Source organism: Fringilla coelebs (genome assembly GCF_963513975.1).
Source record: "Fringilla coelebs genome assembly, chromosome: 16".
Lineage (NCBI taxonomy): Eukaryota > Metazoa > Chordata > Aves > Passeriformes > Fringillidae > Fringilla > Fringilla coelebs.
Window position 1 is genome coordinate 499,250 of NC_140042.1, and position 27,453 is coordinate 526,702.

Sequence of the window (27,453 nt, forward strand, 5' to 3'; positions counted from 1 at the left end):
ACACTATTAAATCTTCCGGAATGAGCCTGTACAAAGTCAGAGCTGAAATCAATACACCAGAACATCAACAGCTTGTGGGACTCATTCTTTTCCCACACAAACCTCCCTCACTAGTCACCCGAGGTGGGCATTAAGAGTTATTGACTCACCTCTCTGACTGAGGATGCCCTCAGGCCTGAAGATCTCTGGGGTCTCAAAGGCAAAAATGCAGTCGCTCTCGTGGATGGTGTCCAAGTCGTCGGTGTCGCAGAAGGAGCGATGGAACCCATCGTAGTACATCTCTGTCAGCACGATCTGCAGGCACCAGGAGCAAACCAGAACCCATCAAACCACCCACGGTTTCAGCTCAGTGCCCCATCTCTCAGCTGGGATTTTCCTGCTAAGGGATGGCACTCCTCAAGACACCCTGTCATCAGCCAGGAGCAAGGAACAGGGAAAAGGACAGCCATAAAAGAGAAGCTGAGGTAAAAGCAACATATGGAGAGATTTTGGTGGGATTCAACAGCTTTCCTGAAGCTCTTCCTACAGAGGAATTCACTGTAGGTGCCCAGTGATTGCCTCACTGCCAGCATGCACCCCATGGGGTCAGGCAGGTCTGCGCACTGCGCTGAGGGCTATTCCAACATCACTAGGATTCAAACAGCCAATGCACAGGGAAAAGCATGATCCAGATTTCCACCGCTACCTTGCTTCCCTGTTCAACCATGGGCAGCCAATTTTGATTCCTATACATCCAACCAGGGACAAAATCCTCCCCTCTCCCTCCCACTGCAGGGAGGGCAGACAGGTGAGCAGCCCAGCCCCTTACCTGCTCCGTGGGTATCTTGGTTTCTGAGGAGACAGCTTCCCGCAGCCTGGCCACGGTCCCGGAGATGGGCACGGCCACCCCGATGCGCATGCAGTGCGAGCACTTGCCCTGGTACACCACGGTGACGTAGAGAGGCCTGTGGAGAGCATGGCAGCACTGCCAGGCTGGGCTCAGCACCTCTGGGCACTGCCCGAGCAGCCTCAGCCCAGCCTGGGCACACACCACGTACAGGGCCCTCCTGAGTGTCCGGATCCACCTCACACTGCAGCTGCACTCAGCTGCAGCCCGACAAGGGTGCGTGATTACAGACTCCCTTTCTACTATATGGCTGGTGTTACGTGCTCCCACAAGCAGGTTACATCTCAAAAAGGCCCACAAAGTTAAAACCAAAACCATCTATGAGAAGGCAATCGGTTTTCCAGCAGGGATCCAGTAAGGAAGCTTGGGACAGTTAGCATAAGACAGCATCCTGAAGAACTTGGAGAGCTGTTACTGGGAACAGGCTGCCTCTCAGCCCTCAATCCTGCCTCCAACAGCAGCCAGCAGCACTACTGGGGAGAGAAGAGGGAGGGGACACCTTCCCTGGGCAGCCCACTCAGCCTCCACCCAGTGGTGAAGCAGGGATTTCCAGAGCAAATGTGACAGTAATGTCTAATCTGCCCTAACATCACTCTGTTCCATTGCTTCTGGAACCTACACAAGTTTTCAGGATGCAAACACCAGGTGAAGGAGTTTGTTTATACCACAGGTAGTTTTGCTGTGTATCTCTATCTTCACTTTGAATGTTTTACCTGGATTTTGGTCCTCCCCTAAAATTTCTTCCTTATTTGCACCAGTTGTCTTTCAAAAAAGCAAAACATTTTGCAGGAAAGATTTTAACTTCAATTTTTGAAATTGGAGCGATCAGTGAGGCAGTTCTCAAAAAACAGTGTTTCATCCTTTTCCCTTTTTAATTTTAAAATGCTATAAATCAAGTGAACAGCAAAATATTTTGGTTATTTGAAGGAAAGACTTTTTCTCCCAAAATTAATTCTATAGGAAGGACAAGCCTTTTAAGTAAAAGCCTCGATTTTCCATTTTACCTAAAAATCAAAACATTAAATCCCCATACAGTCCTATCTTTTTTAGTGACTTATCAGAAATGTTGCTGGTCTTGTCTTCCTGCAGTAGCAGATGAAGGAACACGACATGCAGGGGAAAGAGCCAAGAGCTCGGGACGGCTCCGTACCGAGTGTGTGGCAGAGGGATCGGCAGCGAGATGCACAGGAAGGGGTCAAAGGTGTTGCTCTGCTTCTGGCAATGAGGGCACGTCAAGGAGGACCTGGGACAACAGGGATAACAGGGCACAGTTACACCTCACTTCACTGGCAATGTATAAACCATCAAATCCCATATTCACCACCAGCAGCTCCAACGGGAAACCCTGGAAGGGTTTTGTCTTTGGAGAGAGGCGAAGTTACAGGACAGGGACAGAGACAGTCAGCACTGGGGTGCACACAGCCCTTACACAGGAAAAGCTCCAGACAAGAGTCCATCCTCATTCTCCAGAATTCCATTCTCATTCAGAATCAATCTGCACCTTACAATGGCTTTGTGTCTTAGACCAGGCTTAAGGCTTCACCTTTGCAAAGGAAAAGTTGGCAAATACTGGGGAGGAAGCCTAGCAATTTAATTCTTACAGCAGTACAGGCAAAAGTCATCAAGGAACACTGGTGATTCAGCTGCTCTCTTCCAATAGCTCTGAAATTAGAAAGTGCTCTTCCCAGAAAGAAGGGAAACTCAAGGGAAAGCCCTGAAAGGACAGTGATAACTTCACTCAGAATTCCCAAGTCCCAGTGACAAGCACTCTGTACTGGGGGATCCCTAACTCCCAGGCACCTTGAGATCCTGCCATGGGCTCTTCCCTCTGACAGTCAGGGTGACCCCATAGCACTAGGCTTTCCTGAGCCTTTGCCCATGAAGCACTGACTCACTCTCAGGATACACAGGAACAGGTGTAGTGGTACATACTGCAGATTTACGTAGAATATACCAATTCTGAAGCAGTGAAATTCTCTCTTTCCTCTAGAGCAAGGTCTTAGTTCAGCAAGAATTCAGAAGCAGTTGTTAACACCGTGACACCAGTCCCAGCTGTACTGGGAGCCAGTGTCGGTTTAGAATTATAGCGGGGTCACCCATACATTCAACAATTTACAAAATACCATACCTGTACTGGGCTTGAAAGAGTTCCTGCACAAAAGTGCTACTGATGGGAAAGGCTGGGCCCTCAAGCAGCACATCATCCTCCAGTGGTGGCTAAAAGAGAGAATAAACCCTTGAGGCACACCCAGGTGTGGGGGGAGCACCAAGCAGGTGGCTCCAGAACCCCAGTCAAATTTTACTTTTCTTAGCCAAAATCACTAGAAAAATGCCACATGCATTTTTAACTACCAAGCACACTCTGCTCCAAGGGGTGGGCCTGCAGGAAGGTGAGGTGGGCAGGGCAGCCCCAGGAAGGGCACAAGGCTCACACCTGACAGCCCCCAGTAACACCTCCTGGCTATTGCAGAGCCACTGAAACACAACTGCCCCAGGAAGCACTCGCCAGGGATTAGTGGAACATTCCCAGGGCAGAAACAAACGTTATTTTAACCCAAGCCTTTGTTCCATCTGAACTGCTGAAGCTGAGAAGCCAATGGGGAGAACTACTTAAACAGGACTCCCACAGTGTTTCCCAGCAGAATCCCTTACCTTGAGTGGAGGCATGCCACTGGAATTCACCACGTTGTTCAAATCCTCGTGGACTCTGTCGAGCAGCCAAAGCAGGAACTCCTGGGCATCGTGCTGGGCGTTGCCGCGGTACTGCATCGCGTTCTTGGACACGATGTTCTGCAGGGAGAAGAGACGGTGCAGCAACAGCTCATGCAGAGCACAGGCCACTCCAGCACACCTACCCAGCCTCAGAGCACTTGACACTTCTGCCCTCATGAAACCTTCTGTTTGTTTCAGCTGAAGCAAAACAACAATTTAGTCTCCTAAAGCCCACATACTCTCTGCCTTGCTCATTGCAGTTTTGGTGAGGTCACACATGTCCCAAAACCTTGATGCAGGTATTCAATGCTAATCTAGGTCAACAGTTCCAGGACTCAGCCAGGATCAGGACATCTAAATCACAGATGCTTCTACAGTCTGATCATCATCATGCAGGTAGAGCAAAATTACTTCCCATCAGCACCCTGTCAAGCACAGGAGTAGTACAGGCCACCATGGAATTTTTTCCGCTGGGTATCAAGACTCCACTATGCATAACTCGCTCATGCTAAACACTATCTTCTATAGCCATCCCAGCCAGGGAGGTGCAGCTTTCCCTGGACACAAGGAACCCAGAGCAACCAATGCTGGAGCAGCACCTGTCCCATGCCGTGCTGCACCTACATGCTCGGCACATCTGCGGAGAGAAAAACTGCTCACACAGGACTCTCACTTACTGAGCAGGGTCCCCAAGACAGGCAGTGGCAGAGCAGAGGCCGGACAGCATCTGCAGGGCAGGAATGGGTGGGAAGGCTGCAGAGCCTGGGCCCAGCAGGCTGCACATGTGCCTCGTGCCAGAGCTCCTCCACTCCTCTAATCAGAGTTCACAACAGATTTGAGAAATGAGGGTGGGCTGCTCGCTTTATCCCTCTGAAAATGGGGTCAGCAGGGAGGGGGGTGGTAATGAAAGAGGCAGGAAAGGACTGATAAGTATATACCCTCTATGCTCTATAATCTGTCCACTGTCTCAAGTCTGCAAAATAATGGGAAACAGAAATAATCTGCTCTCATTACCTATGTGCAGGCCTTCTGACAGCAGATTTACTGCCCTTGCTGTGCAGGGACCAACACTCTCCCACATAAAATATGTGCACACAGCTTGAGCCATGGGAGTGGTCCCTAGCCAATATTGTGCCACACTGGTGTGACCCCAGCACCTCTGCTTGGTGCCCAATGTAACCTTGCGCTTGGGATTCTGCTGCAAATCTTTTCATGGGGGACAGAAATTTGAAGCAGTCTGTGGGCAGTTGAAGATTAATGGAGACCAAACAGCCTTCTCTGCTCCTAGCTCCTGTTAAGCAGCACAAAATCCAGTGGCAGAAAAAAAAGTGATAAAATATAATCCATAAAATGGATCTAAAACAGTCTCTTCAGGTACCAGCCTGATACCTCTTGCCCTCCTTCAGCAGAAAGATGAGCTGAATGTACCCAGACAATGATGCAGGGAAGAATGTAAGGCATACATGTGGAGACCTGCTTTGCAAACATTAACTTTGTTCAAAAAAACCTATACTGAAAATTAAATTTAGCCCTTAAATTACTGTGTCACGTTTCAAACTGAAAATCAATCACTAACACCTGAAGCTGAGATGGCAGTCCAGTCTAGTGGTTACCTCACTGCATCTCTCCAGAACAGGCTCCTACAGTAACACACCTGTAACAGTTGTAGCCATCCTTCCCAACCCATGGTGCCCAGCTCAGAGCCAAGGGATCACATCCCTGACCCCCACTGAGGGAGGGGGGCTCCAACAGCACTGCAGGTTACAGCAAAGCCAGGCTCACCTCTCAGTGAGCTGACCCAGAGAGCCAAGAGAAGGACGTGCTGAGCCACCAGCCATGTCCCCCAGGCGTGTGGCCCCTCTGTGCCAAGACAGGAACAGTGTGATGGGAGCAGGCCCTGATGCTCTCTCCCACCAGCCAGAGGCAGCAGCCTCATCTGGTGTCCTTTGTCCCAGCCAGCTCAGCCAACAGGCACTGTCACTGCACTTCAGGGGGCCGTCCAGGCACAGCTGATGATAAAAGGCTCCTGGCATTGCTAGCAGGAAGCAAATCCAGTATTTCAAGTGAAAAGGGGACATGGAGGGGCTCTGTACAGAAACATAAGGACTTCAGGAATCCAGGCTAGTATTTGTTATTGCCTCTTCCCGAGAGGCACATGCAGTCCAGAGCCTCCCTGGCGTTTGCTGATGCGTGTCCCTGGTGCTGCAGCGTGCCCAGGGAGCAGCCAGCCTGTACCAATCACAAGCACAGTGAACCCAGGGATGCACAGCAGTCACGTGCCCTGCTCTCTATCTGTGCCACTGCTCGGCTCAGCAGCATCTCCATGATAATTGCTCTGGTTTCCTCAACACTCTTGCAGCCTGAGTGGACTAACGATAAAGAGCTGCCTGTGGAGACACATCACAAGATGTTGGAAGTGATTCAGGAAGCACTACAAAATATCAGATGCAACTTCCTCACCAGAGGCTTTGCTAAACAAGCACTCCAGCACCAGCAGCGTGTTCCCAGCACCACTCACAGCTCCTGCCAGCACCGCTACACGTGGGTCCATGACTGCTGAAACCCCTGTGGCTGCTGCTCCAGGGAATGCTGTGCGTGTGCCCTCCTCCCAGCCTGTGTCAGGGGCTGAGGCAGCAACCCCAGACATGCAGGGTGTGTGGGGGAACAATGGAGACACAGTCAGAACAGTCAGTGCTGAGGGACGTGATCAAATCTGAGAGAGATACAGGTGCCAACTCTTATAAATAAACAATTTAACAACTGAGACAAATACCAGGAACTCCAGCTGACGGGTCAGCACCAAACACAGCCCCACGCACCTCCCTGTTCCCTGGTGGGCTGAGGGCAGCAGGCAGACCAGCATGGGGGTCCCCAAGCCCTTGGCAATAGACAGGGCTGTACAGCAGCTGGGGGTCCCCACAGCCCTGGGCTGTGGATGGGGGACTGCAGCCCCTCAGCAGCCAGACTGGCCACTCCTGAACAGCTCCAGGAACGTTTGACAGGCAAAGGAGACAAATGAACAAGAGCCTCATCACTGAGCACTTGGCCAGCCAGCACCTCTCCATATTTGCTTTCCAAGTCTGCCCTTCCAGCCCAGCAGAAGGTTTGTTGCCCTTGCCATAACCCTAAACTTTCACCCCTCTTTTGCTCATCACTTAAGACAACACCTAATTTTGCTGGTCCTGCAGTAATGCAACAGCAACTGTAACTAGATTCAGACACGGAGTTAGGAAGCAAATGCTCTAAAAACACATGACAACCACCACATTTACCATCCCCCAGGAACCGTTAATCCTCTGCACCTAATCTGGTTCTCCTGTAAGCAGACCTGGCACATCTGACCAACTTCTGTCCAGCACCACAGGGTGTTAAGAATGACTCTGGAACAATTCTGGTGCAGCTGCTTCAGCTACGAGGCACCAGGAGTGGGCATGGTCTCTGACACTGCCTCCCAACACCTTCCACGATGCACAGCACCTCCAGCCCTTTCCTCAGCTCAGCCCTTGTGAGCCTGGCAGGAGGGGGGTGGATCCTCCATTCCACCAGATGTGCGTGCAGTGGTACACAGACACCCTGAGTGAAGTGGTTCCATCCAAAGAGTTAAGGGGGAAAATCAAAATTTCCCATCAATCCCACTTATGTACCCCTACAGATCTACAGCAAAGACACATTATCGTTTTTACCAGGCCACTAAAAGTTTAATAATAATTCATCTACTGCTCCAAATAGATGCAATAAATAGATCAAAACAGAGCTGAACTACTGGCCTCTTCTTTGCTGCTATTATTGTTCCAGATCACAAAGACAACTACAGGAAAAATGCCAGTCTGCTGCTTTCCAGTGTAGCCCTGCTAGGAAGCAACTGTGGAAGGATTCTGCACATAAAGTCAGATAAAGTCAGTTCAGTAGAGACCTGACCCAATGACACACATGAGCAGGAGAGAAAGGCTATTCTTTATCTTCTGTTTAACAGTGAGTTATGCTCAAGCACATTATTTCTCTTGTTCAAGCCCACAGCCACAGTTTTGTGTTTGAGTAAGTTCTACAGCAGACAACCACTTACCTGAATTGCCCTCTCTGCTCACACACAGCCAGCTCTTTACCCTCTCTGGAGATGCTCTTTTCTGGGGAGACCAGTACCCAACCAGCAGCATGGTTCAGGCCCCAGGGCTCAGGAAGGGAGCTCCTCCATTCAGGGGCAGAAGAGATCAATGTGGACTTGGCCTTAGCACAGGCATCAAACAGGGAAAAGGGAGCTTTGATGACAGGAGGTCTGTCACAGCGGCCAGGGCAGGACAAAACATTCCTCCCTTGCCCTCTGGGCAGCCAGAGGCACCAGGGCTCTGGAGGCAGCACCCCACGGCACATGGCAGCTCCATGTCACAGTCCTGCCCGGTGCAATGCAGAGGGGAACAAGCACAGCCCTTATGAGAATACTTCAGGAAGCAAAGCCATGAGGAGCACTACAGGGAGCAGCACGGCAGCACCGGAGGGATTCTCCACCACGTTTAACAAGCCCAGACAAGAAGCATCATCGCACCAGCCCCTGCCTAACACCTCTCATGCCAGCAGCTGCTCTCACCCTCCCAGGCTGAAGCCTGTTAATCCTCATTAAGCACCTTCCTTCAGTGCATAAGGAGAGAGTGAAGTTTGCCCAGATGATGCTGTCCAGGGCTGCCGAGTGTGCACGGCCACAGAGGCAGGATGTGGGTGCTGCATTCCCCAGCTGGCACACTCCTCTCCAGGCCCTTCCCAGGAGGGCAGCTCTTGCTGCCAGGAGGCACTGCCAGGAGTCAGTGCTGGCTGCCAGGGGAATTCACCCTTACGAACAGCAGAAATCCTGAATTGTTCAGCAAGAACTTGTTTTCCTGCTACACTAATAGAGCAACAGGTGGGATTGAAAAGAATAAGAGACTGAGGAGCAGGAGAATACCACAAATGTGAAGCAGCCCAGTAAAGGACTATCAGTAAATGCTGGCACAGAGGGCAGACAGGAAGGTTGGGCTCAGCAGCCCAAGGAGCTCGTGCTCCAGCTGCACACCTGTACCTCTCCTGCTCTCCCCAGGCTCTGCTTCAGGTCCCAAGTTGGACACAGAAACTAAGATGGGGGGATCCCATCATGACCACTCTGAGAAGCCTCCCCTCGCACTGTTATAACATTCACTTCAGTGACACAGCCATATGCAAACAAGTTCATTAGCAGTGCTTTGCTCAAATGGCAGGAAGAATGGGTTCACTCCAATGAAGTGCGGCCATGTACAAAGCACAGGGCAGCACAGATCCAATTAAGCTGCCTAGGAACGTGCATCCCCCTCACCCCTTCCACGGGCTGCCAGGCACCACACAGTTCTCATACTTTCACCATGCGTCATTTTGCACAAGCAGCACGGAAATAAAAACCTGGAAGCTCAGAAGACAGAAAACACATTTTGGCAATGATGTACATTTGCCCTCCAGCCTTACAGAGGGTCCTGCCAGCCCCCATGGCCACCTGGCAGTGGAGCAGCAGAGCTGTTCCACACTGGGGTCTCTTCTCCTGCCTCACCCAACCTTCTGCTCTGGAAAGGAGCACCCACACCACATTTCTGCTGCCCCCTCTAGCAGAACCCCCTCAGCAAACCACATCGGACCTCTGGACTCTGCTGCTCAGCCTCGGCTCCCCAGCCTTGTGCTGCACTCACTCAGATCAAAGTTTGAAGCATAACACAGAAATCCCCAGAAAGCATTTGGATTTCACAGGTAAGTCAGACAGCTGCCTTAAGGCAACCAGATCTGCTGCAGGAAACCCTTCCCAAGGGGTTTAGGAGTATGTGTGTGGAAAGAGAGTAAAGCAATTGTAAGGAAAAATAGGCAAGAAAATAAGCAAAACAAAACAAACCATACATGCAATAACGGACTTACATCTTATTGATAATGAACATTAAAAAAAAAATAGGTGTAACGTGGTCAACTGCCTTAGAGCCTCAGAGAAAGCCTCAAAACAGTAAGAACCTCATCATCCACAGAAGACCCACACTCCACAGAAGGCAGAGGATTTGCATAAGAACATAATTTTTCAAGTCCAATTAGTTTAAACCAAAATCCTTCTCACTGACGACCCCCATCACCTCTGAGTGCTGCAATACAAAGGGCACTCTGTCCTCCCAGTCTGACACTCCCAGGAACTTTGCAGGCAGGACGGGACAGCTCCCTGCAAGAAAACAAGCCCAAAACCCTGCTTATACAATAGATGTTTGTCACCATTGTCACCCCATCACAAAGGGGAAAGAGGAAGCACAAGCTGCAATATCGGCCCCTGTTATGAAAGCAGCAGCTTTGTTTGGGCAGGATAACAAAACCCACTGAGCAATCGGAAGAGAAGGCTTGTCAAAGCAAAGAGCAAAGGAGCACAGGACCAGTGGGAAAGGCATCCTCAGCAGAGACACCCAGGAACTACCAGCTCTGCCACGGTGCTCCCGTTCTATTCCCAAACCAGGAGCCAAACCCTTCTGCTTCCACCTCTCAGTCAGTCCTTAGGGACCTTTTCCTACCCCTTCAGGCTCTACAGCCCCGGCTTTCCCCTGCTCTGTCAGCACCCCCGACCTCCCCTCTCTGTGCACAAGCTCTCTGCCAGGCTCTCCCCTCAACCTGCAACTACAAGATGAACCATTTATCACAAACGAGTTGTCTGAACTGCATTTCCTTAGTTTCAGCTGCATCATTCAGAGACCCATGACATGGATTATTTCCTGAAGACCAACTTAAAAAGAGAGAAAACACTACCAAGGAAAACCAGCTGAGGGTAAAAAGCATGCCAAAAATTATCCTTTCAAAGGCCCCTGTCCACAAGGACTCTAAGACATGCTTCCTTGAAAATAATTTCCTCTCTTCCAAGACAGAAGCCTATAGATATAAAAATGAGCAAAAAATTAAGTATCATCCTTTGTCCTAAAATACATTTGGTACCTGCAGAGAAGTATTTAGGAATTAGCAAGTGCCTTTGCCCCGTTACATTTGGTGCCAAAAGAGGAAAAATAGCAAACAAAACAACACATGGATTTGAAAGCATGCTGAATAAAGAGCCTTTTGCCTATCAAATAAATATTACCGTGAGTGGCTATTACTGTTGGAGGGAAAGCCCAAAATTACCCTGTGAAAACACTTTACACCCTTAAATACAATTACATCAAGGCAGATCAGGAATGTTCCACCCTCTAAGCAGAACAAGCTGGGGGGATGTTTTCCTTGTTTTGGGGAGAAGCAGCAGTTTCCAGAATGAAAATACTGATCTTTGCCTTTCTCCAATCTAAGCCCACTGTTTACATTTGTAAATGATGTGCACAAATCTGCTGCTGAGAAAAAGTTTAATTAAAAACTGAATTTAATAGAAGGTTCAGGCAACTTAACTGTCTTTAGAAACATTAATTTCATGTTAGAAGTAATAGACCTCCACAAGGGAACAGCACTTGACACAATGACACAGTCCTGCAGCAGGACCCATGCTGCTGGCACTGTGCAGCGCTGAACTGGATCAACTGGGACCAGATTCCCTCCAGCAAGAGGCTTTTCAAAACCTCCAGGGACCTGGCAGGTAGGAGATACATGGGCTCCAGCTCCATCCACAAACAGAACAGCACTGGCTTGCTGTCAGCAGTGCCTGCAAACGGCAAAATTCTGCTCTCAACACCCGCGGAACATGGCCTTAATTTAATCCCTGGCCTTGATGCTCTTCCTCCTGCTGTCACTCGTATCCCAGCCCTGCTCCCACAGCCTGCTTGAACAGCAGAGCCTGGCCTAGAAAGAGAGCTGCTCCCCCTTCTATCAGCTCCACTGACAGAAGACAATCCTGCTTTCACAACCCTTTTTCCTACTATTACTCAGGAGAAATCCACAATTTCTTCTCCTGCCACAGCACCTCAGGAGCAGTGACAGGTCAAGATGAGTGGCCCGTGGTGCTGCCAAGACTGGACTCAGAGAGTGATCGGCTTTCCAAGTGCTCCCCCATAAAAACCTCTGAAAAGACCAGAGCCACACGTGGTCCTTGTGGCAGGCATCCTGAGAGAAGGCAAACAGCCAGGGTCTCCAGGAAACACCCCCTGCAGGACAGGTAGGTGCAGCTGCCTCAAAAGGCACAGGAGAAGCAAAGAGAAGAGAGGGAAGAGGTGCTGGCCATCCAAATGACTGAGGGTGCCAAAGGCCACTGCCACCTCAGAGAGCCCTCTAGGACATCTCACCATCCAGCAGGTGCCAAGGCAGAGCTGACTCTGGGACCCAGTCTCCACCTGCTGTGCACCCCAGCTGCAAAGAGGGCCCAAGACTATGTCAATGTTCTACTGTTTTCATGCATTTGAGCATCTCCTCTGCAAGTTACTCTGGAAGAAAAATACCCCTAAAAGTGGTAGAGACACTCCCTTAAGTGTCTCTAAGTTGACAGTGTGGAAGCTACCACTCACCCTCTGATTCTCTCACACAGCCAGAGACTCTTCTATGCCAGGAATAATACTTCTCCCTGTTCCAGGAGGCAAAGCAGGCCTAGGGCACTTTTAAAACAGTTGTTTTTCATCCAAAGCCATGGCAGGGTGATTCTACGCCACAGTGCAAGGACCAAGCCCTGTGCTCCAACAGCTCCTGGGGCAGGTGCAAGGCCCGGGCAGGGCAGGGGCTGTTGGACTGAACCAACACCGCGGGGCCAAACAGCAGCGAGTCTGAGCAAGAGAAGACAAGCAGGTACTCCTGAAACACACTCCCCAAATCAGCCCAGACTCACGAGTTCTTGGTTAGCAGACTACGAGGTTAGCACCTGTCAACAGCCTCCTTCCTTGCACGCTCACAACTCCCAAACTACAGTTAGTTGCAACTTCCCTAATGGCAGCACAGTAGAGGAATAAAACAGTAAAATGGATATTTTCACCGATAAAAACCATCCAGTGCCATCAGCCAGCATCAAACACCATGAGCAAAGAGCACAGCGGCAGCACCTGTCCCATCCCCAGGGCGCTGCCGTGGGTGCCCAGCGCTGTCACTCGAGCAGGGTCTGCTGCTCTGGGAGGATGCTGGGAGCAGGCACAGCACTCCAGGTCCACCGGCACGCAGCTGGCAGGGCCAGAGGGCTCTTCCCACGGCCTGCTTGCTCGGACCAGCGGCAAGATGCCCACCACAGCTGGTGACCGGGGCAGCCTGCGGTGCCGGTGTGACGGTGACGCGTCGTGTCACGTTTGGACCTGTTGTGAGCCACGGCAGCACCGCCTGAGCCCCGAGCCCCGCCACCTCCGCACCGCGGGCACCGGCCCTCGGGGGCTGCTCCCGGCGGCCTGGCGCTCGCTCCTCCCGCCTCGACGGGACGAGGCCCCGGCTCACCTTGAAGTCGCGGCTGTGCTGCGGGGTGTACTCCAGCGTCCAGAGCGCCCGCACCAGCTGCGCCAGCTGTTCCGTGACCTCGCCGGGCGCGGGCGGCGGCCCGTCGGCGGGGGGCGGCCCGCCGCGGAACTGCTCCAGCGCCAGGAACTCGGCGAAGAGCTCGGTGTTGCTGAGGCACTGCAGGATGGCGTTCATGAAGCAGGTGTTGCCGTGGTTGCGCAGCCCCGCCACGCCGGGCACGGCCTCGGAGCCGCCGGCGGGGCGCGGCGGGGGCTCGGGGCTGCGCGGCGGGCCCGGCGGGAAGCAGCTGCCCAGGCCGCCCGTCGCCTGCGGCGGGGGCAGGCGCGGGGCGAGCGCGCCGCGGGTCTCGGGCTCGCTGCTGTAGTGCGAGAGCGTGGAGAGGGTCTTCAGCACGCGGCTCATGAACCCGCCGAGCGACCGCCCGGACGGCGCTGGGGCCGAGGTGGCGGTCGGGGCCGAGCCCGCGCCGCCGCCCGCCGCCCTCCCGCGGAAAAGCCGCTTGCTGAAGGAGCGCTTCTCCTTGGCGCTGCCGGCCGGCCCGGGGCCGCTCACCCGCGACATGGCGGCGCGGCGCAGCGCGCATCCCCGCCCGGCGCTCGGCTCGCTCGGCCCGCCCGGCGCTCGGCCCGGAGCTCAGCCCGGCGGCCGCCGCATCCCGCCGGGCCGGGTCGGGCCGCGGCTCCGCCGCTTCACGGCGCCGCCATGCAGCGGGCGGGGCGGGGCGCGCCGCCACGTGACCGCGCCGCCACCTTGGCGACGGGCAGACGCTGCCGCAGCGCCGCCATCTTCAGTGCTGGCGGGGCCGGGCCCCACCCCCGCGGCCGCGCCCCCGGTCCCGGCGCTGGTCCCGCCCCCGGTCCCGCCCCTCGCGGGGCCCGCGCGCCTCACCGGGGGCTCGGGCACCGCTCCCGGGACCCGCCCGGCCGGGCCCGCCCCGCCCCGCTCGGGCCCGTTACTCCGGGCACCCGCGCAGCCCCGGCCGCCGCCGTGGGGCGGCGCTGCGCGGCCGCGGAGCGGAGGGGGGCGGGCGGGGCGGGGCGGTCCGGGGCGGGGCGGCGGCAGGGGTAGGTACCGGGGCGGCCGCCCGCCGGCCCATCGGCAGCGGCGCCGGCACTGCGAGAGGAGCATGGCGCCACCGGGCCCCGAGGGCGGCCGAGGTGAGGCGCGGCGAGCGCGATCCCCCCTCGGGACGGCCGTTCCGGGGATCAAACAGCGGGAAGGCGTGGGATGGCGGGTGACGGCTCCGGGCGGGACGGGACCCTGCGGCCGCGGTGCGGCCGGGCGGTGGGCGGGCGCCGATCCCCCAGCCGCCCCCTCAGTGCCCGGTTCGCCCGCAGCGGCCCCCACGGCTCCCGGTAAGAAGATCACGGCGCGGCTGAAGCGGACGCTGCCGGTGCGCGGCCCGCAGGCGCCCACGCTGAGCGAGCTGATGCGCTGGTACTGCCTCAACACCAACACGCACGGCTGCCGCCGCATCGTGGTGTCCCGCGGCCGCCTGCGCCGCCTGCTCTGGATCGTGCTGACCCTCAGCGCCGTGGGGCTCATCCTCTGGCAGTGCGCGGAGCTCCTCATGAACTACTACAGCGCCTCGGTCTCCGTCACCGTCCAGTTCCAGAAGCTGCCGTTCCCCGCCGTCACCATCTGCAACATCAACCCGTACAAGTAAGGCTTGGGGAGCTAGCGGGAGGATGGGAGCTCCACACAGCGCCAGATTCCTTCCCCAGCTCGTCCCGGCGCTCCTTGTCAGCACTTTCCCTACTGTGGCTTTTCCCTGTCGGGCACCTGGTGTGCCACATCCCCCTCTGTGCTGTGTGCCTTACGGTCTCACCTCTCACTGCTGCCTGCTGACCTCGGCTCAGTTCGTGCTGCTTTCTGCTCCAGACAGTCTCTGTCAACTCTTTGGCTTTCTTCAAATGCCCTTCTTCCCAGGACCGAAGTTCCAGGATTACAAACATCATCTCCTAATAAATGGAAAGGGCAGATCTCTCACTCCTCTCTTTCTTCTTTCTTTCCTTATGGGAGATTTTGCCATGATTCATCAGCAATACTTTTTCTCCTGTCAAATCATGCTTTACATTGCTCTCTGTTCTGCTGCCAGATTCCCACCCTGGTCCCCATGGGGATCCAGCTCTGATGATGCTTCACAGATGAAGTCTTATTTCCACATACTCTGCCTCCTCAGACTTCCTAACATAAGGAGCTTGAAAGTCTTGGAAGAACTTTCTCTGTAGTTCAGTCTGCTCTGCTTCCTGGGGCCCCTGCTCCAAAATCTCTCCATGGATGTAGCTGTGTCTGCCCTCACTGATGTGAGAACCTGGTGGGAGATCTCCACAGGGAATTCTGTCCCAAGGCACGGTATCCACAGTGCAGCAGGCAGAGAGGTGGGATGGGATGTCACTGTCACATTGTCTCCCGTGCAGGTACAGTGCCATGAAAGAATATTTATCTGAACTGGACAAAGAGACAAAAAAAGCTTTGGAAACTTTCTATGGATTTTCTGAGGGCAAGTCCAAGGTGCGCCGGTCAGTGGATGACTGGAACAGTACAGGGAGCGACTTCTTCGAACAGATCCCTCTGCTGAAGGTCGAGGACTTCTCCAGGACAGCGACTGAACTGCACAGTGGGCAGAAGAGGAAAATAGAGGGAAGTGTCTTTCACAAGGACTCGTCCATCGTGAACTCGGGCGATTCCAATGACATCATTGGCTTTCAGCTGGTGAGTGTCACTGTGCCCTGGCCAGCAAGTTCCCTGTGGGGCAGCAAGGGGCTGTGTTGGGGTCAGTGTCCCTGGGCCAGGTTTTATTGCCTGCCCTGTCTGCTCTTCTGCCTAAGCCTCCATGGCTGCTGCAGATCCACCTCCATAGAAGTACCTTCCTGAAGTCTTCCCAAATAGAGTCAGTGTCATTTGTGACCTTTCTTTTGGTTCTGAAATATTTGATCATATCACTTAGCCCTGCATAAAAGGTCTTTGATGCCCACTGTAACTTCATACATGGTTATTTCTGTGGAAGAGAAACACTATCAGATGTACAATCCTTAATTTACACCTGCCTTGTAGAATCTCTGATTTCAGTCCATCTAAAATGCTTTTCCCCCCTCTTTGCTTGTCAGTGTGATGCAAACAACAGCAGCGAGTGTGCCCTCTACACATTCAGCTCGGGTGTTAACGCCATCCAGGAGTGGTACAAGCTGCATTACATGAACATCATGGCACAAATTCCACTGGAGGTTAAAGAAAAATTGAGTTATTCTGCTGAGGACCTTCTACTGACATGTTTCTTTGATGGCCTATCTTGTGACAAAAGGTCAGTGCACAGAAAATTCCTGCCATCTTAACAGCTTATTTCCAAGTCCATAATATGTAGGAATGGAATATTTGGTATTTGCTGAATTCCAGCAGGAGCCACTGCTAGTTCTGTGAATCTGCCTCCCCCATGCTGTTAACTCCCATTCCCACATTAAAACTTCCCCGAGTTTCCACCTCCTGAAATATTAAACTAGATCATACCACCATGTAGTTTCAACTTACTCAGAAAGAGACCCACATCTTTCAACAAAATCAATTTCTTGAAAAGACCATGCAGTCCTGGTCTGTCTCTGTCAAAACCAAAGTCCAAACGTGCTGCCTTTCTCCCACAGACAGAACTACAGGGAACAATGTAATGATATTCGATTTCTTCCAGGCACTTCACTCGTTTCCATCACCCCCTCCATGGCAACTGCTACACCTTCAACAGCGGCGAGAGTGGGACCATCCTGAGCACCTCCACGGGCGGCAGCGAGTACGGTGAGTGTCCTTTGCACACGTGTGGTGTCCCGGGGCCCTTTGCACACGTGTGGTGTCCCAGGCCCCTTTGCACACGTGTGGTGTCCCAGGGCCCTTTGCACACGTGTGGTGTCCCGGGGCCCTTTGCACACGTGTGGTGTCCCGGGGCCCTTTGCACACGTGTGGTGTCCCAGGCCCCTTTGCACGCCTGGGCTGTCCCGGGGCCCTTTGCACACGTGTGGTGTCCCGGGGCCCTTTGCACACGTGTGGTGTCCCGGGGCCCTTTGCACACGTGTGGTGTCCCGGGCCCCTTTGCACACATGTGGTGTTCCAGGGCCCTTTGGGCTGTCCCGGGGCCCTTTGCACACGTGTGGTGTCCCGGGCCCCTTTGCACACATGTGGTGTTCCAGGGCCCTTTGGGCTGTCCCGGGGCCCTTTGCACACGTGTGGTGTCCCAGGGCCCTTTGCACACATGTGGTGTCCCAGGGCCCTTTGCACACGTGTGGTGTCCCGGGGCCCTTTGCACGCCTGGGCTGTCCCGGGGCCCTTTGCACACATGTGGTGTCCCAGGGCCCTTTGCACGCCTGGGCTGTCCCGGGGCCCTTTGCACACGTGTGGTGTTCCAGGGCGGTTTGCAGAGGAACTGTTTGATAACAAGTGGTTCAGCAAACTGGATCCTGCTGGAGCGTGAGCGATGTGTTGGCTGTAGATGTACAGGCTGATTGGGGAAATGCCTGTTTGAACTAGTGCAAACTCTTGCCTGAGAATACAGATAATATCATTGCATCACTAATGTTTTCCAGCTGAAATTACTGCTGCCCAGTTATATAACTTTTTAAAGTGAATTCCAGCCACGCTCTCGGCAGATGTTATTTGTTTGCTGTACTCAGTACCACAAAGGGATATTACTGGCTGCAGGTGTCTTGGTCTGGCTGGCCAGAGGCTTTGCTTGGCTGTTACAGTTCTACTTAAGGCAAGATAACATGAAACAAACCTGCCCTCCCTGACCAGAAAACGTGGCTCTAGCTTCTAGTGTAACTTCCTGCCTTGTCTCTGTGGTTCAGGATTGCAGGTTGTTCTGTACATCGATGAAGCAGACTACAACCCCTTCCTGGTGACATCCACAGGAGCCAAGATCATGGTCCACGACCAAAACGAGTATCCCTTCATTGAAGACATTGGCACGGAAATTGAGACTGCAGCAGCCACCTCCATAGGGATGCACTTTGTGAGTGGCAACAATCTCCTTTTTGGGCGCATCTTTGCCTTGGAACAGCTGTAAATAGGAGCTGATGGGGTGATTTCAGAGAGCCGGCAGCTCGAAGGCCTTTAAATACCTCCCACTCAGCAGCTGAAGTGCCCTGAAGGAAATCCTGTGACAGCACTTCTCTGAAAAATAGGCCGTGGGAAAATCAGGTCTTTCTAAACCAAACTGGCCTGGGATATTGTTTGTTCTCCCTTTTCTTCCACCCCTTGGCTTTCCAGGGGATTTTTGGATTTGTTTTCACAGCAAAATCCACAACCACAGAAATGTGTTGTCAAGTGCCTCGTTTGGCTTTAGCAATGAGCAGGGAGTTTCATCCCACGAGGGTCCCCGGGCAGAGGAGCCAGAGCTGGAGCTGTGGGTCCCCGCGCTGGGCTCAGGTCCTTAGGAGTGGTGACAAACACTACCCCTTGACGTGTTTTGTGAATGTAAGCCTCATTTTGCTGGTTTTCTCTCTATCCCAGCAGTAAACCACCCCCCTGGGCAGGGCAGCAGCTTTGCTTTTGCCAGCAGTGAGCGAAGGCAAGGAGAGCTGCAGCTCCTGCTTTCCCCACGTAGTGTAGTTCAGAGGAGGCATTTGGCCCAAGGGGGTTTGGCACAGCAGCGAAAGCTGTACCAGGTCCCCTTTCATCTGGATGGGCTGTTAAGTGAGCACTTGTGAGCACTTCGGCTCTGCCTTTCTTTCTGGTGGTCTGGTGGAGCATCAGCCATCCTGCTTATCTGGGTGTTCGGAATGTGATAGCCCCTGCATTAGAAAAGGCATTAAAAGAGGGCTGATGTTTCACAAGATGCAAATAGTTAACTGTCTTCCAGCTGTCTGGAAAACTGGCAGCAACTCCTTGGTCAATCACGACTGAGAGGTTTGGGAACCAGGATGGTGTGAGGACGCAAAGTCTCAAGACTTTTCTTTGTCACCATCACACTGTACAGAGACGGTCACACTAGGCAGTCCCGATATTTAATGTAGATGTTCCTAGCACAATAGGGTTGAACTTTTGCTGTAGTATAAAAAACAAGATTGGGCACATCTTAATGTCTTTATATAAAGGATTTGTCATGAGGAAGGGATCCAATTGCATCCTAATGAGGCAGCCAAAATAGAAGCTGGACACAATTTCTGGTCTCAGAAGAAAAGCTGGGGATCACTGTCCTCCTGGCAAAAGACAACTCCAGAGAGCCTGCTGAGTGATGGGGGATCAGGACTGTCAGGACAGGGCTGCAGCACCGAGGTGCCAGATCAGTGCTTGTCCCCGCATGCAAGGTGACAAAGGAGGACACAGCAGTTGTGTCCCACACGGTGCTGCTCGCTGGGCTCTGAACATGGCATCAGTGTCTGGTTATTGCTCATGGCTTTCTGATGGGTACTAGGACTGCCCCCCACCTCCAAAAATATTCCAACGTGTTTGGCATGCAAACAAGGCATTGCTTGGTCAGAGTTACAATGCTTTAGTTAAATGTTTCGTTTGGAAATTATTTCAGTACCTGAAGGAACAAGTAAGTTTTGTAGGAGCATAAGCCACAACAAAATAATTCTGTACAAAGGATCGATCATCTCTTGGAAGCCCCAGGAGCAGTAGTAGTGTCTTGGCACTACACTAGATGTGGAATTTAAAAGCTGGTTTCAGTCCGCTTTCAGAAATAATGCATCTCTGGTACTGAAATCCCATCTTTCCCTCCAAAGAGAGATTTGAGCATCTGTAAAAGTGTTGACTTGCACCATACTGGCCCAGAGCCTTCTCTTGCTGTAGACAGTGGTGAGGTATGCTCCTATCAGGTGTGGCCTCAGGAGCTGCATTCAGTGCCTTAGGGGTAACAGCCTTTCTCACGTTCCTGCTGGATTGATCCTTTGTACAGAATTTTAAATTCTAATTTTAAACTCTGTAGAGAAAGATCAGTGAATGGATTCTTAAATGGCTCTTTCTTGTGGTTTCAGGCCACTCTATTGTAAAGTGGATAATTACTGCAGAAAGATAGCAGGGGCTGAGGGAGGTAAGGCTTCTGCAGGAAGTGGGCCATGCAGCTGGAATTAGATTTCAGGAATTTGAGGGCTCCCAGCCCTGGTTTCACAGAGCTTGCAGGCAAAGACTTGGCATGTCAGAGCACTTTGCTCTGGGCAGAGATTGGGAAAAGTCATTAGCATTTGAGAGGAAGGGTCAAAGCAGCACTTGGAAAAAGGTTTGAGGGAGACACAAACATTTGATTTAGAGTGGATTGAGAGAGGTGCTGTTGAGCACCAGTGGAGCCTCAAGTGCTATTTACCCACAGCACGGGAGCAGCCAGTGCAACAGCAGCTAAGGCAGGTGGGGATCCTCACAGAAAAAACCAACCCCCCCGCCCCCCCACAACAACTGCCACCCCTCAGAACACAAACATCCAGAGTAAAGGACACACAGCCTCTAGGACTAAGAGAGAACATGCATATGGATTACTCTGCTTTGAAAAATCCTCACTGCCATGATTACACCACCTTGCATTCCTGCAGAAGGTTTCCAGGAAGACAGCAGAGAATCCCAGCAGAGCAGTTTTTTGGGAAACGGATATTAGAGACAAAAAAAAACCCTTGTTTTGACAAGGGATCGACAAATCACTTTAGGTAGCAAAAGGTAAACATTCTATTCAAAGCTACCTTATCACTTACAGTTTCAGAGTTGGGATAAAGTGTCACTGAATCCTTTGGTTTCTCTGTGAACTCCAAAAACAAAAGTTTTTTCTTTTCTGTTTCCCAGACTCAGTCTCGCAAGCTGAGCAAACCCTACAGTGACTGCACAGAGACAGGAGCTGACATACCTGTGGAAAATCTCTATAACAAGAGCTATTCTCTCCAGGTAAAACCATTACATTTGGGTTTATCAGTTGCTTGAAAACTACCTGCATGAAAAACTTTATAACAGTCTGTGGTTCAGGACCTGAGACTGGGAATACTGAATACAGGGTTGTTGCTTTTACCACTGATGTAAAATGCAACAGCACTTCTTAAAACCCAACTTTTATGCCTAAGTGGTTGCTCTTTGAAGTTCCCTCAGCCACCCTGTTAGATAAAGAGAGAACATGAACTCATTAGGCAATTTTCAAGCAATGTGAGACTGGAAAATATTGGCCAAGTAAAGGTTGCAGCTTAGTAACCCTTGAAGCCAGAAATTGTGACCTTTAGGACTCCAAGAATAACAGAAACCATCTAATCAGTATCCAGATAGCAGGATGTTTGTTTACAGAGTAAGTTTCCACTAATTTTGCATGGTTTCTGTAATTGGGTCTTCTTGGAGAGTGTCAGTTGTTCTGGCACTCTCCACTTGAAGAATTGCACTTACATTAGTTCCTGCCTGCTGCAAAGCCCAGGTCTAGGCTGAATTTCTGTTTTATGGGGAATATGAAATCTGTGGTGTAGTGCCAGCTAGGATCACCCAGACATTATCTCAGGTTTGTAATAACAGTACTTCACCGAAACTCAATGCTCAGGAGGGCTGGGACTGGGACCGAAAGGCTTGACTGGGATTTAAAAGAGAAGTTCTGTTCCTGCATGTCCCAGTGTTTTAGCACAAGCCACAGCTCTGCTGCCCTGTTAATCCTCCCAGCTTCACCTCTCTTAGTAGGCACCAGCAGGGTTTGGTGGAAGCTGTGAACGTTTGCTGCTGTGAGTCACTTCCCACACCTAGTTAGTGATTCATGGGCCACGTGCCATGGCAGGCCTAAAACCCTCTCCTTGACTCTGTAAAGAGCAACTGCAACACTGAAGCTTTTGGTGGCTATAGGGGAAGTGGGGGCATTCATAGAACCCCCATATATGTAATCCTCCATGAAGATTGTTCTCTTTTTTTGCACTAGAACCTCAACCTTCCACCATACGCAGTGTTTGTATTCACTCACTGCAGAGCCTGAAGGCCCAGGGAAACAGGGTTCCCATCCCGCTGTTGTTGTCTTAAGCAGGATATTTTTAGGTGCACAGGAGCCTGGAGCTGCCTCTTAGCCCCCAGGTCTGTTGTTTCTCCCCAGATCTGCCTGCACTCCTGCTTCCAGAAGGCCATGGTGGACTCGTGTGGCTGTGCCCAGTACGCACAGCCCTTACCCGCTGGGGCCGAGTACTGCAACTACAAGAAGAACCCAAACTGGAGTTAGTATTGAAACACCTCTGGCACTGCACATGCCCCAGCTGCCAGTCCTGTCCCCTGCAGCCCCAGTGTCCCTGTCACACAGCCCCTGTACCCAGCACCCCCAGTGTCCCTGTCACACAGTCCCTATCACAGCTGCTGCACACCCAGCATGCTGGGATGAGGCAAATCTGCCTTAACCCACTTAAGCCCCCACACCCAGAGCCAGAAGTGCCTCCCTTGCTCACACTGACTGGTTTGTGAAACTTCCCCTGATGGCTTGTCACCTGTGCCCACCACAGAACTGTCGAGTGGAGGGCTTGACCAGGTGTGGCAGTTTTCATGCCTATATCAAGTGACAGCCGCTTCTCAAGAGTCTTTTGCAATATTTATAGGGTAAATCTTTTTATCCCACCATGTAGGCGATGGCCACAAAGGCCACCTATGCCCCAGATGTCCCACTCCAGCCCAGGTAGCAGGTTTTCTTTCTGGCTTCTCACACACATCTTGCTCCTCCCCTGCAGTGTACTGCTACTACAGACTGCATGAAAAGTTTGTGAAGGAGCAGCTGGGCTGCCAGCAGATCTGCAAAGACGCCTGCAGGTAAGTCCTTGCCACAGCCAGAGGTAAAGCGTGCGTGGGAGTTGGAGCTCACGAGTGACATCCTGCCTCTCTCTGCAGCTTCAAGGAGTGGGCGCTCACCACCAGCATTGCTCAGTGGCCATCCATCGTGTCAGAGGTCAGTCCCCACTTGCACTCCACCAGAACAGCAGCCTGGCACAAGGCATTGAGTAACCCCAGAGGCTCAGCACAAAAGCAGGAGGCCCTGGGGTAGTCAGTAGCATTCAGTGATACTACTCCCAGAGACCAGTCTGTAATTTCCAGCTCAGAGATTCCGCTCCAGGAGTTCATCATTAAACTGAAATTTGTCTTGGGAGATCCCCTTGGGCTCAGCTGGCCTGTCACACACTCAGTTCTGGTACCCATACTAGCCAAAGGAGATGTGGAGCAAGAGTCCCTTCCCAAGGGTCTCTGCACAAAAGCCTGCAGCTAGAGCAGCATTTTCTCTCTGTTCTCCAGGACTGGATGCTCCGAGTTCTCTCTTGGGACAAAGGGCAAAAACTCAACAAGAAGCTGAACAAGTAAGTCCCCCTGTGTGTTCCTGCCTTGCACCTCCAGCTCTGATACGATCTCAGCAGCCCTAATGATGGCTATTGGGGAAAAAGCTCCCTTGGAGCAGCCCAGCCCTACTGGTCCAACTGGTTATTTGCATAGTTTTTCAGTATGTTTCATGTTATTGTTTTACTAAACCCTCTGCCTGCCTCCTTCTTCCCCAGGACAGACCTTGCCAACCTCATGGTGTTTTACAAGGACCTGAACGAGAGATTCATTTCGGAGAATCCTGCCAACACGGTGAGTGACCATGCTGGTCCCTGCTCCCAGGAGACGCAGCGCTTCCTCCCACGCAGCCTGGAAGCTTTCACCTGCCCAGGGGAGTAATCCCACACGGGCAGGGGCAGGAAGCTGATCTCAGATATGCACCTCTGGGCTGGTCCTGCCCTTTCCAGCCCTTATCTCGAGCCATGTCTCTGCCTGTCCAGCCCCGAGCCCTGTGCAGGGGCTGCACAGCAAGCTCAGCTCCAGGCTCCTTCTGAAGCTGAGCCAGAGAGAACAGCAGCAGAGACGGGCCCACTGCACTTGGGAGTGCTGAGCCAGCCCTGGGTGCCCCAGCCGCGTCTCCCTGCCTGCTGTAATGGCTCCGTGGACACGTGCCCATTGCAGACCCTAACTTTGTGCTCTCTGCCCCTGCAGCTCGTCATTCTTCTGTCCAACTTCGGGGGCCAGCTGGGGCTGTGGATGAGCTGCTCCGTGGTGTGTGTCATCGAGATCGTGGAGGTGTTCTTCATCGACTCGCTGTCCATCGTGCTGCGGCGCCAGTGGCAGAGGGCCAAGAAGTGGTGGAGCGGCCGCCAGCAGGGCAGGGCGGCCCGGGCCAGCGACGTGGAGAGGCAGGGCCACGAGAACCCCGCGTGCATCGACGAGGACCTGCCCACCTTCACCACCGCCCTGCGCCTGCCGCTGCCCCAGGACAGCCCCCTGCCCAGGACTCCCCCCCCCAACTACAGCACTTTGCGGCTGGAGACGGCCTTCACAGAGCAGCTGCCCGACACGCTGGAGCTCGGCCAGCACTGACACCTGCCACCCACCCACCCGCTGGCCCTCAGGTGGGTGCTGGACCCACGTGCCTGGGGCCAAGGCACCGATCCAGACAAGCACTGAAGGGCTGCCAGGTCAGACCCTTACTCAGGGATTGAACTGGCAGTCAAAGCTGCCCTGAGCAGAGCTCAGACACGAGGGCTCAGAGACATTAGGAGCTTCAAGCAACATCAGTTCTGGAGTTAATGATGGCAGGAGATGGCTGGAGCAGGATGTGGTACTAAGCTGGGATGTCTCACTAGGCAAAGGCACGCATTAGCCACCAGCTGCACACACCCCATTGCATGTGGGCAGGAATTGCTCCACAGCAGCAGATTGATGCCACATTGAGCATTAACACTAATTGCTCTCTGCTGTGTGGCTGGACTTGTGGGAAAAACCCCAGGCTGTCAGGAATCCAGGAAGGGCATGACAGGGGCTTGGGTAAAGCACAAGAGAGCACGAAAGGAAAGCTCTCGCTTGAATTTTCATTAGAAACCTGATTCCAATGGTGGCCTGAGGAGCTCTTTCTTGTGAGATGAAAAGCCAGGACAACCAGAAATGGGCTTGTAGAGCAAGTTGCTACACAGCTGGGGTAGGAAAGCCCAAGTCATCCCCAAAGAATCATCTGAAAGGGCATGAAATCCAATTTGGAGCACAGTAATGAAGTGCACCTCTGCAAGCTTATTCCATTCCACATCACTCAGACAGCCCTTAAACATTACTTCCAAGGAGCTCATTAAATTACTTCCCAGAAGCCTCACGGGGAGTTAGCTGGCTACTCTTTTCCTGCTCAACCCCAGGCAAGGACTTCCTCCTGCAGCCAGTTCCCCACCTGCCAATGCCTGGAGGAAGTTTTGCCCCACCTGTACCTCATCCACCTTGCCCCCACACACTCCTGTCCGCAGAGCAATGTCAGCACCCACATTTTACCTCCTGTGCTGCTCCCCCCTGGGCCAGGGGCTGCTGTCTGTGCACACAGCCACGAGTGCTCCTGGGGGAGCTGGGGCCTCCCCCGTGCCCCCCAGCCTGCAGCCAGCTCCCTCCTGCCACAGCCCACTGCTGCCTTCGGCTCCCTGTGGAGATGGTGAGCAGAGCCCACCCCGCACTGGCTGGTGGGGTCTCCAGGGCCAGAGCCATGCAGAGCGTGTCAGGGCTGTCTGAGTGGAAGTGTCTCTCCTTTCCTTTCTCTATGACCTTATTTTACAGAGGACAGTGAGAATCCAGAAAGGTTCTTTAATGTGCAATAAAACCTATTTTAACTGAATTATTTAAATATATGATAAACTGAAGAAATAAAGATATATTTTTGAGTAACTGCTTTGCCCTTTTTTGTTTTTAAATCACCACTGTATGAGTTTGTTCCCTGCAGGCATCCTGAGAGCTGAGAGGACTTGTCTCTGCCTGCCCAGGGGCTGTAAATTCTCGGCAGGGCCAAGCCTCCCAGGCAGATCCCCAGGCCTCTCAGCAGAGCTAGAGCAGGGGGGTTCTGTGGGACCCAGGTCAGAGCAGGCAGGAGGAGCATGGGGTGCAAGCAGAAACAGTGAAAAGGCCTTTCACAAAGCAATGTTAACCAGCAAGAGACCAAAACCACTGGAACTTTAGGTGTCCCCAGACAGCTCTGCACCCGAGCAGTCCCTCGGAGGCCACAGGAAAAGTGGGAAGTAGATCTGCCTCAGCCCCTGGTGCAGACCTGGGTGAGCCATCCCCATCACCTCTAACAGCACCAAATACCAGCTCCTCACGGCAACCTTGCCCCATGGGTAGCTGTGGCAGAACAGATCTAGAGCAGAATGGGGCAGCCCAGGGAGCCTCCCCCTCCCCTTGCTGTTGCAGGCATGAGCTGTCCCCCCTACAGCAGGGACAGGAGTAACAGCAAAGTGCAGAGCTAAGGAACACCTCACCACAAACACCTTCCTTGCCAGCTTGGTGGTGCTGGCACAGGAGCTGGTTTGGCCCCGTTACACCTGACTGAGGACCTGCCTTCCAATGCAGAGGGTCAGCTGTCCCCAGCTGCCACGGAGCATAGCCTAGAGGGAACATTGGGGAGCTCACCTCCCAGGGAAAGCAAGCAAACATCACAAAGTGGGCCACACCACAGTTCTTCCACTCCACGTCCGTACCTGCCTGTGCAGCAGCCCCTGAGACCACAGCTCTCCACAGGGTTTGCTCACATCCGCAGCAGGCAGCGCTAAGGAAAGACGGCCCAAGCCCAGTTTGATGCTGGTACTGGGCTTCTTCCCCTCAGGCTGCTCAAGCACCTCTACCCAGCCCTAGCAGCCCTCAGAGCTGGGTTATATCAGTGAGCAGCGTTGATCATGCAATCAGTGAGTGCTAATCATGCAATCAGCCCCCTGACAGGAGGGAACCCCCCAGCCCGGCTCCAGGGCTGGAGAAGGCACTGGCAGCTGGCACAGATTGGGATGGGTCAGGGGTTTGTTTTTCTAAAGCTTCCCTAGGGCAAAACAAAACCTTGCAAAATAAACAGAGTAGTTAGTGCCCACCCTGCACAAAAGCAGGGGTAGGACTGGTCAGACTTTATACCAAGAACTGCAGTTCCAGTAACGGGAATATCCTTTGATGGAGAACAAGGCTGCTAACCTGTCGTGGTTCAGGAGCAGAAATGTCAGGGCTCTCCCACTGAAAACCCAGGATATGTGTCCTGACAGGTGCTTTTTTTGGAGAACACTTGCTTTAAATTCCTTGGAAAAGCACAGGTGTTCCGCAGGTGCTGTTTGCAGTTACTCTGAGGGCAGGTGCAACACCTTCTCTCTGTGTATGAATAATCCTCAGAAGGCAGAGAGCCACGGAGCTACAGAAATGGCTTACTTCATCATGAGTTACACACTGAACTGTGCTGAACTCCTGAGTCACCTCAAACACAGAAAGCCACCGGGGACTTGAGAATGAGGACTGGCACACGCTAAGTATCATAAACCCAAAGTGCCTGAGAAACTCAGCCCGGAGTTTATGGGAACAACAGGCTGTAAAACCCAGGGCTCAGCCCCATCCCCTGTTGCACTGTGCTGGCTCTGGGCTCAGGTGGGAAGCCCGGTCTCCTGCCATAGGGACGGTGCTCCCAGGAGACCTGTGGCAGGCACTGGGAGCCCAGCCAGCCCCGCTCGGGGCTCCAGAGCAGGCAGCCTTCACTCACAACAGCCCCGCTTGCCTCCTGACCCTGGGGTACA

The 27,453-nt window shown here is 53.0% G+C and overlaps 2 protein-coding genes across 8 annotated transcripts in view; one reads left to right on the forward strand and one right to left on the reverse strand.

Moving 5' to 3' along the window:
* Positions 1-13,636, reverse strand: part of USP31 (ubiquitin specific peptidase 31) — a 29,682-nt gene extending 16,046 nt beyond the window's left edge. For all 6 annotated transcript variants that reach the window (XR_014616554.1, XR_014616555.1, XR_014616556.1 and 3 more), the window contains exons 1-6: positions 12,935-13,636; positions 3,539-3,676; positions 3,015-3,103; positions 2,037-2,129; positions 809-944; positions 150-294 (exon numbers count right to left, since the gene is read on the reverse strand). Coding sequence is in view for 1 of the 6 variants with exons in the window: in XM_084216703.1 (XP_084072829.1) it covers positions 150-294; positions 809-944; positions 2,037-2,129; positions 3,015-3,103; positions 3,539-3,676; positions 12,935-13,516 (1,183 nt within the window). In the remaining 5 variants the exon portion in view is untranslated. The remainder of the gene's footprint in view (positions 1-149; positions 295-808; positions 945-2,036; positions 2,130-3,014; positions 3,104-3,538; positions 3,677-12,934) is intronic.
* A 396-nt stretch (positions 13,637-14,032) lies between these two features.
* Positions 14,033-25,434, forward strand: SCNN1G (sodium channel epithelial 1 subunit gamma). Of its 2 annotated transcripts, XM_084216559.1 has the most exons (13): positions 14,033-14,112; positions 14,293-14,617; positions 15,376-15,670; positions 16,066-16,259; positions 16,638-16,741; positions 17,785-17,948; positions 20,711-20,809; positions 21,975-22,092; positions 22,594-22,672; positions 22,751-22,808; positions 23,150-23,211; positions 23,407-23,482; positions 23,882-25,434. In XM_084216559.1, the coding sequence occupies exons 1-13, from the start codon at positions 14,082-14,084 to the stop codon at positions 24,260-24,262; spliced, it is 1,986 nt and encodes a 661-aa protein (XP_084072685.1). In that variant the 5' UTR covers positions 14,033-14,081; the 3' UTR covers positions 24,263-25,434. The 2 variants fall into 2 exon arrangements, with proteins under 2 accessions (XP_084072685.1, XP_084072684.1); XM_084216558.1 differs by having other exon boundaries at positions 14,076-14,617.
* Positions 25,435-27,453: the final 2,019 nt, after the last annotated feature.

Excerpts from the sequence above, each read along its gene's own strand:
- SCNN1G (XM_084216558.1), top strand. The coding sequence starts at position 14,082 with ATGGCGCCACCGGGCCCCGAGGGCGGCCGAGGTGAGGCGCGGCGAGCG. Across the intron at positions 16,260-16,637 it reads GGCCTATCTTGTGACAAAAG|GCACTTCACTCGTTTCCATC; the intron begins GTCAGTGCACAG and ends GATTTCTTCCAG. Across the intron at positions 23,212-23,406 it reads CTCAACAAGAAGCTGAACAA|GACAGACCTTGCCAACCTCA; the intron begins GTAAGTCCCCCT and ends CTTCTTCCCCAG.